Below are 14,827 nucleotides of genomic sequence, written 5' to 3' on the forward strand. Positions count from 1 at the left end.
TTTATAGCAAGGAGGGGAGTGATTAACTTTTCAGTCTAGGAGCGGAGGTCCCTAGGACCATCAAGGGAGAAGAGCAGAGAGCAGGACCCTACCCAGAGAAGCAGTGATGCATGAAATGGAGCCAGAGATGAGGACGTGGAGCGATGGAGCAACTGGAGACTTTAGATCCAAAGAGGGAGAGCGACTGTGTGCTGAAGACCTCGGGGGTATGGGGGAAGGATTGCATGGAGGGGATTGTAACCATGGCAATGAGACGTATATACGATAGAATGAATGTAAGACTGACGTTCTCCCATGTAAACTATGACATAATTCACAATAAAACATTTTTAAATAAAAAAGAAAAAGATACTATTAAGAAAACCAAAAAACATACACTTGGAGAAAACATTTGCAATATACATTTAATAAAGAACATATCTAGAACATAAATTCTTACAATTCAATAAGAAAAACAACTCAATTTTTAAAAATGAGATTCGAAACGTTTCACAAAGAATATGCACAAATTACTACATGAAAAGATGATCTATGCCTTTGTTTTTGTTATTGTTGCATGCTACTGAGTGGCTTTCAACTCATAGCGACCCTGTCTAGGGTTTCCATGGAGTGGCTGGTGGTTTTGAACCACTGACCTTGTAGTTCAAACTGACCTTGTGGTCCAGTGCACTACTAACTCAAGTAAATCACAGAATACTTATTTATCCCAATGTTATTAATATATATTTTATGTATGTAGCATCATATAAATGAGTACTGTAATGCTAGGAATGCCCTTGGTCCCTAATTTAGAATACTAAGAGCCAAACTCAACCATGTCCAGCATAGATCTAAAATAATTTAAAAATATTTTACCACATCAGATTATGTGAGAACACCACAGGAAAAGGAAAAACAGAACATAAAATTTCAATGAGAAAAGCAAAAGCCTTCAATGGGATCCTTGCAGCATTGGAATATCTGTAGAGAACAGGGAGTAACTCTTATAATCTGCTGAGAACTACTGGTGTCACATAACCCTCCTAGAAATACCATACACTAATATGAAGAAGAGCAAAGAAGTTAAAGGAACCACAAAGGTACTACATAGGTGGGGCAAAATAACTGGGCAAAAGTGTGGGAACAAGGGAAGCCTCCTGCCTTGCAAAGCCCCCATGAAACAACCATAAAAACTTTTGGGAAAATGATACGCCAGAAAGAATGATCAGTGTGAAAGCTCAAATTGATGTACTTTTTAAGCATCCTGACAGATTAAGACTGATGTTTCCTGTTTCTCTTCAATGGCATAGTATAACAGTATAAGAACCTTACCTTTAGATTCTTGCCCTCTTTAGCCAATAATGCCCGAAGTCTTTCTTGTGATGGTGGTGCTATGAAGATAATATATGGTTTCAAGTCTGAATTCCGGAGGGTCTTCAGTGACTGTAAAGAAAAGGTATTTCCATCATTTACCTATTTCCCAATTATGCACTTGAAATACAATGTCATTTTTAAAACGCTGCCTGCGATTATTTTCTAAAATCTTCAAACATCACACAATATCTAGTATTTTAAGATCATAGCATCAATGATAAGAATTTACTCTATGTGTATTAATGTAAAAATGTTAATGCTTGCTCTTTTACAAAATGAAATGTCAATGAGCAACACTGAAGGATGTCAACTATGTTACGCTAAAATATTCTGGTCATCAGATGAACTGGACCTTTGCTTATGGATGCAGTTGCTCCAATTCCAACCAGAATGGAAAGATTCTTTGTATCAAGGAACAAGCTTGTTTCCTCAGTGCACTGGGTTGGTATAGATGGGTAATCTAGACATTAGCTATCAAAAATGGGGGGCTATAAAGCTACAAAGTGGCTGACTAACAAGCTTTCATGAGTGTGCTTAGTTTCAGAATGAGAGGGGTAAGGTAGAATCCCCACTGAATTGTCTCCCTCTTCTACAGACAGATCTGGAACAAGGGGTATTGGATGATGCTGATAGGATTTTATGATTTAATTGTGAGTAATTGCTGGTAGAATTAATTGTGATTGCTACAACTGTAATTGTAGAAGATGTGTAACTAAAAAGGGGGCTAGTTTTAGTCTTTCATTTCAGGAACAGACGATCCCAGGACCATCACATGAGATTCTACCTAAAAAAGCAGTAACAGCAAAGGCGATGGCATGGGAGAGAGAGTAGCTGAGGACTCTAGGTCCAAGGACTGACAAAAGGCTATGTGACTGTAGGCAGGAGGCTGGCTTGCAGAATATGCCCTTAGGACATTTACATGAATAAGTATTTTTTATTTTGTATGTGTCCATCAAATATTTTTGCTTTGTTCATTTGTGAAATACAAGATGTAAAAGGGAAGCCACAGGGTTAAGTAGGATAACTGTTGTTGCAGGGCGGGGACTGCAATCATTGAGATGAGACAAAGTTTATAATTTGTTGCATGTAAAGCTGATAATCTTGTTTGTTAATTTACACTCAATTCATAACAAAAAGTTTTTAAAAAAATCTATTTGGGAGGAATTAGAAATCAGGCAGTCACCTTAAGGCACTACATGTAAGCAGAATCAGAAATAACAACTTCACACTCCACATGCAAAAGAAAAGAGCAAAGTCCAGCCTTTCCGGTTGGAACTAGAAGCCTTTCCAGAGTTTCTGCCCTGATATATCTGAAAGCTTAAACTGAAATTATCCCTTGGATCACCTTTTACCTAAATAGACTGGCTCATAAGGTAAAGAGTATTGTCTATAAGTAATGAGCTTCTTTAAGAAAAATCATCTATTGTAGAACAAATAGTCACAAATTACTCTAAAAGAAGTAGGTAGGTAAGAGGGCAAGGGAAGTAAAGTAGAATGGTACAAATGGAAGAGAATGAATTGAGAGTAATGACACAAGGTGAAAATGCCTAGTGTCACTGAATTATGTATGTTGCTATTAGAACCACTGAGTCAGTTTCAATTCATAGCAACCCTGTATAGGGTTTCTGAGGAACAGCTGGTGGGTTTGAACCACCAACCTTGCAGTTGGCAGTCTACTGTCTACCCTACAGTGGCACACCAGGACTCAGGATCATGTGTATAGAAATGGTTAAATGGGTGGCGCTGTAGGATAAGCACTCGACCACAAGGTCGGTTTGAACCGCGAGGCAGGCAGTTGAAACTTATCAGTGGGAGAAAGATGAGGCTTTCTGCTCCCTTGAAAATTTAAAGCCTTGGAAACCCTATATAGGGCTGCTATGAGTCAGAACCGACTCCATGACACTTAACAACAGCAACGATTCGAACCCAGCAGAAAAGGAAGAATACTGTGGGAGGGATGGTTGGTGTTAGAATAGGGTCAAAAAGGGGAAGCTAGACATGGCCTCCATGCCATTTTTATTATGTATTTTCCCTCTGAGGAAATTGAAAAAGATTTACCAACTTGTCTAATGTTACTTAGCAAGTCAGAGGGGGAAAAAATACATATATTAGAACTTAATTAGGTCCTTAGACAAAATACAATTTCCACTAAATTACTTTGCAAAAATATGCCCCTCAAGTTTAACAACCTAAATCAAAATTCTAGCTTTACCTGTGTACGAAGACTTAAAAGACATATTTTGCCAGAGTTGATCACTTGCCGTACAGAATCTATGCTGGTTCCATACAAATTTTTCTCAAATTCACCATGTTCAATGAACTTTCCAGCAGCTATGTCTGCTTCAAAGGCTTGCCGTGGAACAAAGTGGTAATCTCTACCAGCTACTTCATGATCTCGTCTACTCCTAGTTGTATCTAAACAAACAAAATCAGGTAAAAATAATGGGCATGGGTGAATGTAAACATGGGGGATAATTCTGCTAGTCAGAAAGAAAGGTTTACTTTGTAATACACACTATAAAGGAATGAACTGATGACAATATTAAAAGCTCACACTGACTGTTTCTATTGTTTCTTGGGAACCCTGGTGGTACAATGGTTGAAGTGTTGGGTTGCTAACTGAAAAGTCAGCAGTTTGAATCTAGCAGCTGTTCTGTAGGAGAAGACACAGTATGCTTCTGCAAAGATTTTCAGCCTTGAAAATCTTATGGGGCATGAGAATCATCTTTAAATTTTCCAATTTTTCTCATCTTTACATTTTCAAAAATTTCAAATGTTGGTTTGGTTTCTATTTCTATATTGAGAAATGATCAAGTATGTTTTTTCAGTATCTTAATGATAGTTACATTTGAGTAGAACTGTGCTTCACAGGACTTTCAATAGCTGAAAAATATGTAGATCACCAGGCCTTTCTTTCAAGGCACCTCTGGATAAACTCAAACCTGTCAAACTCCCATGTGCACCAGCCAGGGCCTCTTCCACACGTCAGGTATTATATAATCTTAAAATTGAATTTGTTTTTCGAGATTAGGTCCAAGTTTCTACCTTCAGCATCAATATAAAGAACCAGGAATCTGATTCCATACTGAAGTGGGAATTATAAGGAATCCAAACTGAAATTCATTTAAAAAGTAACTAGTATCATACTCTTATCTTTAGTAACAAATTAGCCAAAGATTTGGTTAAATAAAGGTCTTTTTCAATTTGTGACACTAGATGAATAAAAAGTTTTCTATACTGTTAAAGGAGGCAAAATGGAAAAACACAAGAAAACGGGAATCATCCAAACTTACGAGGAACTGCAGATGCAAAACGGTCTTTTTCTTTGTTCATGAGCCTCTGACGCAATTCATTCTGGCCACAATTCTGTGGACCAATCAAGATGATAGGTCTTTTCCTATTTGCAGGTTGATGATAAAGCGACATTTCCTCGTAAGTTAAAATCTCCTCATTGTCATAATCTTTGGAAAAGAGAGAGTTAAGCCTTTCGATCATAATTATTGCCATGTAACAAAGATATAAATACAGCTATTCCCTCAAAATTGAAAAGAAGCTCAATTTATTATCATTAAAAATGCTTAATTTTTCTGGATCATGACAGTAATAACTGGGACAGTAATATGGTGAACTCTATATGTGCTAGGGTAATACGAAAATGAATCAGACAACTATATGTAATTCTTCTAGGAATACTCTTGGTCCATACTGGATTTGAATGACTAATACAATATAGTTATACGAACACTTAAGTTAAATAGCAGTTTGAAGTCAGTATTTTGACAGAGGGTTGAACACCAAGAGATAAACAAATGTCCTGTCACTTTTGTAAACTGGGCACGCTTTACTTAGAGAGTTGAGTTTGATCTGTTCTGGAAGACTAGCCTGGAATCATGACTCAAGATGAGGTGTCAATGATGATGGGTGGGGTTATATGCTGATAACCTATCATCCAGATGAAATCAGAGCTGTCAAATGGTAAAACAAAAAGCAGATAACTAGCAGCCTGCTAAGTCCTTCTGCATTATTTCATCTGACAAGGAAAGACCACCTGATGTGCACTTGATGCTCTCTTGAGCTTTACCTTTCATGTGGGCAGGGGACCAGCTTGGCCTTCCTTGCCGATGCTTACCACAGAGTCTCACACACAGAAGGAGCTCAAACAATATTTGTTTGAATTCCAGCTTAGTCATATATTAGCTGTGAGAATTTCAAAAGCTTACTTTAATATCTGAACTTGAATTTATCCATCTGTATCTTCAAGGAACTTTTCTAAGAACTAAATTGACAAATTTATCTAAAGCATCTGATACTGTCCCTGGAATAAAACAGGTATAAATGATGTTGTTAAGTGCCACAGAGTTGGTTCCGACTCACAGTGACCCTGCATAGGGTTTGAATTGCTGACCGTGTGGTTAGTCGTCCAGTACTTACTCTATAGCACCACACTGCTGTTGCTGTTAAGTGCCATTGAATCTGCTCTGACCCATAGCGACCCTGTGTAACATTTCCAAAGAGCGAATGGTAAGTTTGAACCACCGATCTTGTAATTCAAACCAACCTTGTGGTCAAGCGCATCATCCCACAGTCCCACACCAGGACTCCACATAGTTATCATTAACAAAATATCGATAATGTCACTACTATGAATACAAATATAATCCTTCCCCTTTCCAAAACGCTTTTCCATGTGAAAAATCTGAGTTCCTTCTTCTGACACATGTAGTGGTGGTGGTGGTTGTGTGTTGTTGAGTCGTTGTGCTTCTGACTCATAGTGACCCTGTATAAGGTTTCTGAGGCTGTAAATCTTTACAGGAGCAGAAAAATTTCATCTTTAGCCTGTGGAGCAACTGGTAGATTGAACTGCTGACCTTGCAGTTAGCAACCCAGCTCATAACCTACTACCACTATGCTACCAGGGATCCTTCTGACAAATTTTCTTTAGTAGACCTTATATAGCTGGACCAGTTAATTTTTGTCTCTTTGTTCAAAAGATGAATAAACAGAGAAATTAGACAAGTAGAAATGATAGGATTGAAAATTCAATAAATCTTTTTGGTTACATAACTTGCCAGTTAGCATGAAAAGGGTGCTTATTTTAGGGGGAAAAAATCTATCTATATACATAAAGCCAATCCTCAGATTTGGTCTTGTGTGGAACTTTTCAATAATCTGTAACAGTTTAACTTTTATTAGTTTACGGTGTTGCTGTTCTTAGGTGCTGTTGAGTTAGTTCCAACGAAGTGACCCGGTACAGGGTTTCTGAGGAGCAGCTGATTGATTTGAACTGCCGACCGTGTGGTCCATAGTCCAATGCTGACATTACAGTGCCACACCAAGATTTTAAGTTGTTGTTGTTAAGTACTGTGGAGTCAGTTCTGACTCATAGTTACCCTGCACAGGGTTTCCGAGGCTGTAAATCTTTACGGGAGCAGAATGCCTCATCTTTCTCCCACAGAACTGCTGGTAGTTTTGAACTGCTGACCTTGAGGTTGGCAGCTCAACTTGTAACCACTATGCTTAGTTAGGTGCTGTTAAGCCAGTTTTTGACTCACAGGTGACTCTATGTGACAGCAGAACTGCCCCATAGGGCTTTTTAGGCTGCAATCTTTATAGATACTGAGCATTGGCTCTTTTTCCTTTGAAGTTGTTGGGTGGGTACAATCCACCAGTCTTTTGCTTAGAAACCTAGTACTTGACTGTTTTGTTACCAGGGGGTCTAAAATATTTCAAGTTCTTGAGAAATTATACTTTATAAACTGTATATGAAGTTAAGGAATGTCTGCTTTATTATTTGGCGTTTTTTCTAACACGAACCAAAGGGGGGCAGCAAATTCATAAGTCCAAAGGACCAACCAAGAAATTAATGAAAATCAGAAAAATCAATAAATCATGTTGGAGTGACAAAAAATTGGGAGCGATGGGACTACTGAACTGAACAGCTGTTGTTAGGTGCCATCAAGTCGGTACCAACTCATAGCGACCTTATGTACAACAGAACGAAAAACTGCCCGGTCCTGGACCAACCTCACAATTGTTGCCACACTTGACCCCATTGATGCTTCCACTTTGCCGATCCATCTTGCTGGGGTTCTTCCTCTTCCTCTCTGACCCTTCATCCTATGAAACATGATCTCCTTCTCCAACGACTGCTCCTTCCTGACAATATGTCCAATGTATGACAGATGAAGTTTGGCCATCCTGGCCTCCAAGAAGCACTCTGACTACACTTCTTCCAACACAGACCTGTTGGTTCTTTTGGCAGCCAATGGCACTTTCAATATTCTCCTCCAACCCCAAAACTAAAAGCATCAATTCTTCTACGGTCTTCTTTATTCACTGCCCAGCTTTCGCATGCATATGAAGCTATTGAAAATACCATGGTTTGGGTCAGGCACACCTTAGTCCTCAAACTGACATCTCTGCTCTTCAACACTTTAAAAAAGGTCTTGTGCAGCAGATTTGCCTGATGCAATACGTCGTTTGATTTCTTGACTGCTGCTTCCGTGAGTGTTGATCCAAGAAGAATGAAGTCCTTTAACAACTTCAATCTTTTTTCTCTGTTGATAAGAATGTTGTTTATTGGTCCAGTGGTGAAGATTTTTGTTTTCTTTACATTGAAATGCAATCCATACCAAAGGCTGTGCTCTTTGATCTTCATCAGTAAATGTGTTAAGCCTTCTTCAGTTTCAGCAAGTAAGGTTGTATCATCTGCATATTGCAGGTTGTTAATGAGTCTTCCTCTAGTCCCGATGCCACATTTTTCTTCATATAACCCAGCTTCTCAGATTATTTGCTCAGCATACAGGTTGAATAAGTATGGTGAAAGAATACATCACTGTCGCACACCTTTCTTAATTTTAAACCATTTAGTGTTCCCATGTTCTGTTTGAACAACTGCGATTACTGTTTTCACTTGGGCATGTGAGCCCAGTGATATAAAAATTTTAATTTTTAATCTTAGCAATAAATTAAAATAACAATAAAAAATATTCTGTGAATATGTGGAATGGGTTATATCTGTGACATTATGGATGACATATTCTTGTTTACTTTAAACATATCTGTATTGTTAGAATTTTTTAGACACGTGTATTACCTTTGCAAACAAAGAATTTAAGTAGAAAAAAAAAAAGAAATGATTACTGTAACACTTTTGTTTTTATCCTATTTTTCCCCAGAATTCAGAATGCTGCATTACTCAGAGAGTTCCAGAAGAAACGAGCTTCAGTGAAATGACTTTCTCAAGCACAAAAGATAATGTAATCTAGTATACTATAATATAATAGGCAAAATAATGGAACTAAAGGTAAAACTCCCCGAGCATTACTTTAAATGGTCAGATCTGGCCCCCTTGCAAATATAACTTCAACTATATCAGAGAGTAAAGCTTACCATCATTCTTATTGGCATTAAATAAAACCTTTTTCCTCTTCTTTTTATTCTTCTTTGCACACCACAGTTTTCCTGTTGGGCAACCATAAGCACAACTCAATGTGGTATTTGTTTTCTTGAACAAAGCTACATATTTAAAATTGAAGAACACAAATTGTTTAATTTATAAGCACTAATTGCATTATTCATATAACAACTTTTTGGAGATAGATTTTAATTGTTGTTACAAACAGATAATCTTTAATACTTACATCTTGTCCTTTCTTTAAAGTTCTAAGATAATCAGTTTTGCCTCTTACATGATTGTAAGTTTCTTAAAAGTTCTAACTAACATGCAAATTTAAACGTGGTCCTACATGGAGACCCAAGAAATCTCTTATTAATATTACATATAAGCAACCAACCTGATTTTTCTGGCTCCTTATCTTCTTCTATTGTCTGCTTCATGGCCTCCCTTTGCTGCTGGAAGCTTTTCCCTTATTAGTAGAAAGAAGACAGAAAATATGATAAAACTAAGTTGATAAAAAATTTGCCTTATTATTATTTTTTTAAATAAAAACTAAGAGGAAATATGTAAAAGAAATAGCTCTTCATTTATATTCCTTCCTCCACATGTCATGAGAATGTTATCAGCTATTATATCTAAGTCTCCACAGGTTTACAGTATTTTCAACTTTGCTCTTAACCAATACTATGGCATGTATTATTGGAATGTTGTTGTTGTTGTTAAGTGCCTTCGAGTCGGAGCCGACCCATAGCGACCCTGTACAGGGTTTCCGAGGGTGTAAATCCTTACGGGAGTAGAAAGCCTCATCTTTCTCCCGCGGAGCGGCTGGTAGTTTCGAACCACTGACCTTAAGGTTCGCAGCCCGATTCGTAACCACTACGCTATAATTTAATAGGAAAGGTAAGTAATAAGCCAGAGTTAGAAAATCTTCAATGATCATTTTAAAATAAATTTTCACTGAGCACTGACTATGTGAGAAGCACTATGGTAGGTCTGACATTGATTCTATCACTTAGAGTTCTCTCAGATCTAATAAGCCAATTCTGGGAGTGAATGTCTCAGATTCATATGTGGCACATTCACTGTCACATTTCAATTCTAGGTCACTATTCCTTAATTGCATTTATTATTCTTGGCCCTCTTCCTCTTTGTGCGTGTGTATTTGAAATTTCCCCCAACTTTAACCTACCAATCATAGAGATAAATGGAAAACACAATATATTTTTTTCCTCATAGAATTATGATTTTAATACAGGGGCCTTTCCCAAGGTTTCTAACCTTCATCTAACTTTCTGAGCTATGCCTGTGGTAGTGTAGTGGTTACAAATCGGGCTGCAAACCTTGAGGTCAGCAGTTTGAAACTACAAGCTGCTCCACGGGATAAAGATGAGGCTTTCTGCTCCCGTAAAGATTTACAGCCTCAGAAACCCTGTACAGGGTCGCTATGGGTCAGAACCAACTTGACAGCACTTAACAACAACAACATACCTTAAAAAACTTGTTTCTGAAAGATAAAAGTAGTTTGGCTTTACTTGGAAAATTGTATTGTCATATTAGAGTTCTATATTACTATATCTCATTTTATATCTGATTCTTTCCATTTTAAGCCAGGGATTTTTTGAAAATCAATAAGCAAATTCTATCTGTTTGGACAATCTATTAAATGCAGCACACATTTGTAAAAGTGCAAGCAACAGGACTAACATTGCATATGATACACATGCACAGCGTCAGAGGACAAGTTATCCCCAGAAGATTGTATAGACTGCTTTCTTAGGAAAATAAATAGCTGGATTACAGGAAAAAATTTAAGAGCACTATACTTAAAAAAAAAAAGACTTTAAAAGGTTAAGAACAAAATTAATTTTTCACATTTAAAAAGTACTTCAACAGGGATGGGCAATTTGGATACTGGCTACCCAAAATGGGCAGAGGGGCGGGGAGAGAGTACAAAGGCAAGAAGTGACTGGCTTACAAGCTTTCAAGACCGAGCCCAGATCCAGAGGGCACGGAGGAAGGTAGAATTGCCACTGAGTAGTATCCAATCTGTCTGGGTGGGGCTGATGAAAGGAGATGTGGATACATCTCTTGTGATACAATAGTGAATAACTGTTATCAGGACTGACTTTGAGGGTTGGAAATGTAAAGGTAGATGTTTTGTAGCAAAAGGAGGGGAATGACTGACTTTGCAGTCTATGAGCGAAAGTCCCTGGGACCATCAAGGGAGAAAAGCAGAGAGTGGGACCCTACCCAGAGAAGCAGTGACACCAGAGATGGAGGCACAGACTATGACATGGAGAGATGGAGCGGCTGGAGACTTCAGATCCAGAGTGGGAGAGGGGCTGTGTGCTGATGACCCGGGGGCAGTTATACAGGGTACACCCTTTGGTTGGTTGATGATGCATAGAGGGGACTGTAACCATGGTAATGAAATGATATACGATAGGATGAATGTAAAGCTAATGTTCTCCCATGTAAACTATCACATAATTCACAATAAAACATTTAAAAAGCAAAAGTATTTCAAACAACACAGTGATGCAGTGATGTAGCTCTGTAGGAACATACATCCGGTGTTTTGTAAGAGGAATGAACAATCATTAGTGGAAAGTGAACATTATGATGCCTTAAGATTCTTCTAATTCTGACAGGAAACCATTATCTTTTTGAACTATCAGGGATAATAACCCTATAAGGTAAAATAAGGTGGGCCCATTATTGTTGTAAGTGTGGTCGAGTTGATTCTGACTCATAGCGACCCTATGTAGGGTTTTGAAGCAGCAGCTGGTGAGTTTGAACTGCTGACCTTGTGGTTCAAGCCAACCTTGAGGTCGAGTGCTTTATCCTACAGTGCCACACCAAGTCTAGAATATTAATCCCATGTAAAGAGTTAGAAATGGTATTACTGAAATGCCCCTGGCTCACCTATCTTTTCAGGAAGTCAATGCAATTAATTAATAAACATTAGTTGTAAATATTTATGGTCTAAAGCTGACATGGTCAGAAGATATCGAATTGGCATTTGGCACAAGCACTAGGTAGGAACCATGATGGCTGTCTAAGACTCTAGCATTCTAGAGGCATGTCCTATAACATGAAAGGTGAAGAAGCCCTAGATACCTCTAGTTCTTTTTCATCTAGAACACCTTGTGACAAGGTGAAAGGAACAATTAAAAAAAAAAAAAAAAAATAGAGACACTTCTGGTACAACACAGAAAGGAAACAACAATGCAAAAAATACAGAGTTTAAAGTCGTCCCAACTAAACTGGAAAATGATAGTAGAAAGAAAGTCTTTCCAGATTCTAGAACTGGGCTTTCTATGACCTTATGCACATTAAGAATAAATATGAATATTATGTTCAAATTTTTTGTATCCTAGAAAATCTCCTTGCGTTAGTCTCTGACAGAAGAGAGACCTAATAAATGGCTCCAAAACCTGTGGACAGTTTCTTCTGTTCCTACTATAAATCTCTCTACTAGGCTCACTTTCAACAAGTCCTCTTCTATATAAAATCTCTTCCCCTCTTTCTCCTACTTATAGCCAAATTCATGTACGCCAATCTGTAATGCTTGAGATTTTAGGATGTAAGTAGGATGTTTCTAAAAAGTGGTATTGGTTTAAAAAAAAAAAGGTTATTGGTAAAATATAAGGCTAGAAAATCTCACAGAAGAGTTTTAGATCTAATTTGAAGCATTGGCACCGGCAGAACCTTTTTTTTTCAAAAATCATCTTTTATTTATTAATTTAAGAGATGTCGGTGTATTTTTAAAATATGTAAACCATAGCCTCTGACCTTAAGAAATGCATACCTTGGGATAGCTAGTGGCAAGGTGGAAACACAAACAGAATGCAATGTAAAAAGGACTGTAACAGAGGTATACAGATGTGATACTATGGAAGTATAAAGTTGGTAAGTAGTCCAACTGGTTCTGACTCATGGTGACCCTGTACAGGTGGGTTTGAACTTCTGACCTTGTGGTTACCAGTCCAGTGCTTATCCTAAAGCACCACACCATGGCTCAAGCATAAAGTAGGGCACATTAAAAAAAAAAAAAAAAAAGGAAAAGAAAAAAACCCTGTGAGTATTTAATAGATATACTTAAAAGCGTATTCATTTCAGTACTAAGTACGGCAGCTTACACAATGCAGATATTAACAAGTATTTATTAAACAAATGTCCTCATCATACTGTCTGTCTTCCTTGACCTTGTTTAATGTCTTAACTAGTTCCCTTGGTTCTGCTCCTCACCTTCCATCTATTCCTATCCTGGGAACTGTGGAACAATTTGTAGGTTCAACTAAGCTATGCACTTCATTCTATTATGTATCATTTTCACTATCTATTTAACTTGTTAATTTGAATTGGGTGAAGGTTTACTTAGCTAGTCAGCTTTCCCTTCAACAATTCATACACATTTTGTTTCATGTCATTGACTGCAATCCCTACAATGTAACACCATTCACCCCGCTTCTTCCCTGTGTTTCCTGTTTCCATTCATCCTTCTTTTCTAATCCTTCCTGCCTTCTCAACTTTGCTCTTGGGCAAATGCTGCCCTTTTGATCTCAGAGTGGTTGATTGTTTTAAGGAGTACATACCTCCCTAATGCTATTACTTGCCTTATAGACCTATTATTTGGCTAAAAATTGAGCCACAGAAGTGTGAGTTCAGTTCCAGGCCTCAATGGTGACTAATGGCTATATTGTCTCAGGGGTTCCACACTAGTATCTGACCAGTATACCTGGTATTTCTTTTTTTAATAATTTAAAATGTTCACATTTTCCTCCTACTGTCTCCAGGGCCTTCAAAATGTGATTCCTTTCAAGAGAGGTTGGTAGTGGTAGCTGGGCACTATTTATTCCTTCTGGTCTCAGAGTTGTGGATGCTGAGGTTACCGTGGTCCATTTGTCCTTTGGACTAATTGTTTCTATGTATCTTTGATTTTCTTCACTCTTCTTTGCTCTAGGAGATACTAACAGTTGCACCTTAGATGGACACTCAGAAGCTTTTAAGATTCCAGTAGGCACTCTGGACCAAATCAGGATGTAGAACATTTTCTTTAGGGACTATGTTGTGCCAGTTAACCTTGATATCCCCTGAGACTATGGTACTGAGCCCATAAGCCCAGTGACTTGTTCCCTCAAGGTGTTTGGTTATTGCTAAATTTTCCTAACTTTGAATCTTCACTCTTTCTGAGAAATATGCTTCCTTAAACACTTTAATGTTCAGAGTTTCAGTTTCTTTCTTCTAAAGGGATAATTTTCTTCAATAATAATAAAATATTTTAAGCTCCCCATCTGACTTAACGACACTTAACAACAACAATTCTCATCCTTGGAGTCCTGGTGTGGAAGGTTGTAAGGTTGGTTTGAACCAGAAGATTGGCAGTTCAAACTCACCAGCCACTCCTTGAAAATCCTAGAGGACCACGACAGGAGCAACTCAACAGCATTATCAGCAACAATTCCCATCTTAAGAAGCTCTGGTGGCACAATAAGTTAAGTGCTGGGATGTTAACAGAACGGTCAGTGGTTCAAATCTACCAGTTGCTCCAAGGAAGAAAGATGAGGGAGTCAGCTTCCATAAAGATTTACAACCTCAGAAACTTTATGAAGCAAACTCTACTCTGTCCTATGAGTTGGATTCGACTCAACAGCAGTGGGGTTTGGGGTTTATTTCTACTCTAAGCTATCTCCTGCTTGTTTGCGCCAGTGAAGTTGGCCCCATATACAATGGAATGAAATGTTGCCCAGTCATGTGCAATCTCTTAGATCAATTGGGGGATAGGACTATTGTGATCCACAGAGTTTTAATTGCCTAATAGTCTGTTATAGTCTGGAAGCTCCACTGAAACCTGATCAGAACCATATCAACACACCAGTCTCCACTAACTGACAGGTTGTGGCTGCATATAAGAAGTACTGGCTGGCAACTGAACCATACAGGGAAGACGAGAATGCTACCACTGCTCTACAGAAATAAAAGTCATGAATTCGGCAGTGTTAGGACTCTCCTGAGGTCTTTTTTTTTTTTTCTCTTGATTTCTTATAGTGATGCATTTTAACATATTCCTTT

The 14,827-nt window shown here is 38.0% G+C and overlaps 1 protein-coding gene across 1 annotated transcript in view; it reads right to left on the reverse strand.

Annotated features, from left to right (window-relative positions):
- MPP5 (membrane protein, palmitoylated 5 (MAGUK p55 subfamily member 5)) overlaps nucleotides 1-14,827 on the reverse strand; it is a 70,240-nt gene that overhangs the window by 14,092 nt on the left and 41,321 nt on the right. Inside the window, exons 8-12 of the mRNA XM_006873056.1 lie at nucleotides 9,150-9,221; nucleotides 8,746-8,817; nucleotides 4,647-4,814; nucleotides 3,566-3,768; nucleotides 1,312-1,422 (exon numbers count right to left, since the gene is read on the reverse strand). Of these exons, the coding sequence (XP_006873118.1) occupies nucleotides 1,312-1,422; nucleotides 3,566-3,768; nucleotides 4,647-4,814; nucleotides 8,746-8,817; nucleotides 9,150-9,221 (626 nt within the window). The remainder of the gene's footprint in view (nucleotides 1-1,311; nucleotides 1,423-3,565; nucleotides 3,769-4,646; nucleotides 4,815-8,745; nucleotides 8,818-9,149; nucleotides 9,222-14,827) is intronic.

Source organism: Chrysochloris asiatica, unplaced genomic scaffold (genome assembly GCF_000296735.1).
Source record: "Chrysochloris asiatica unplaced genomic scaffold, ChrAsi1.0 scaffold00221, whole genome shotgun sequence".
Classification (NCBI taxonomy): Eukaryota; Metazoa; Chordata; class Mammalia; order Afrosoricida; family Chrysochloridae; genus Chrysochloris; species Chrysochloris asiatica.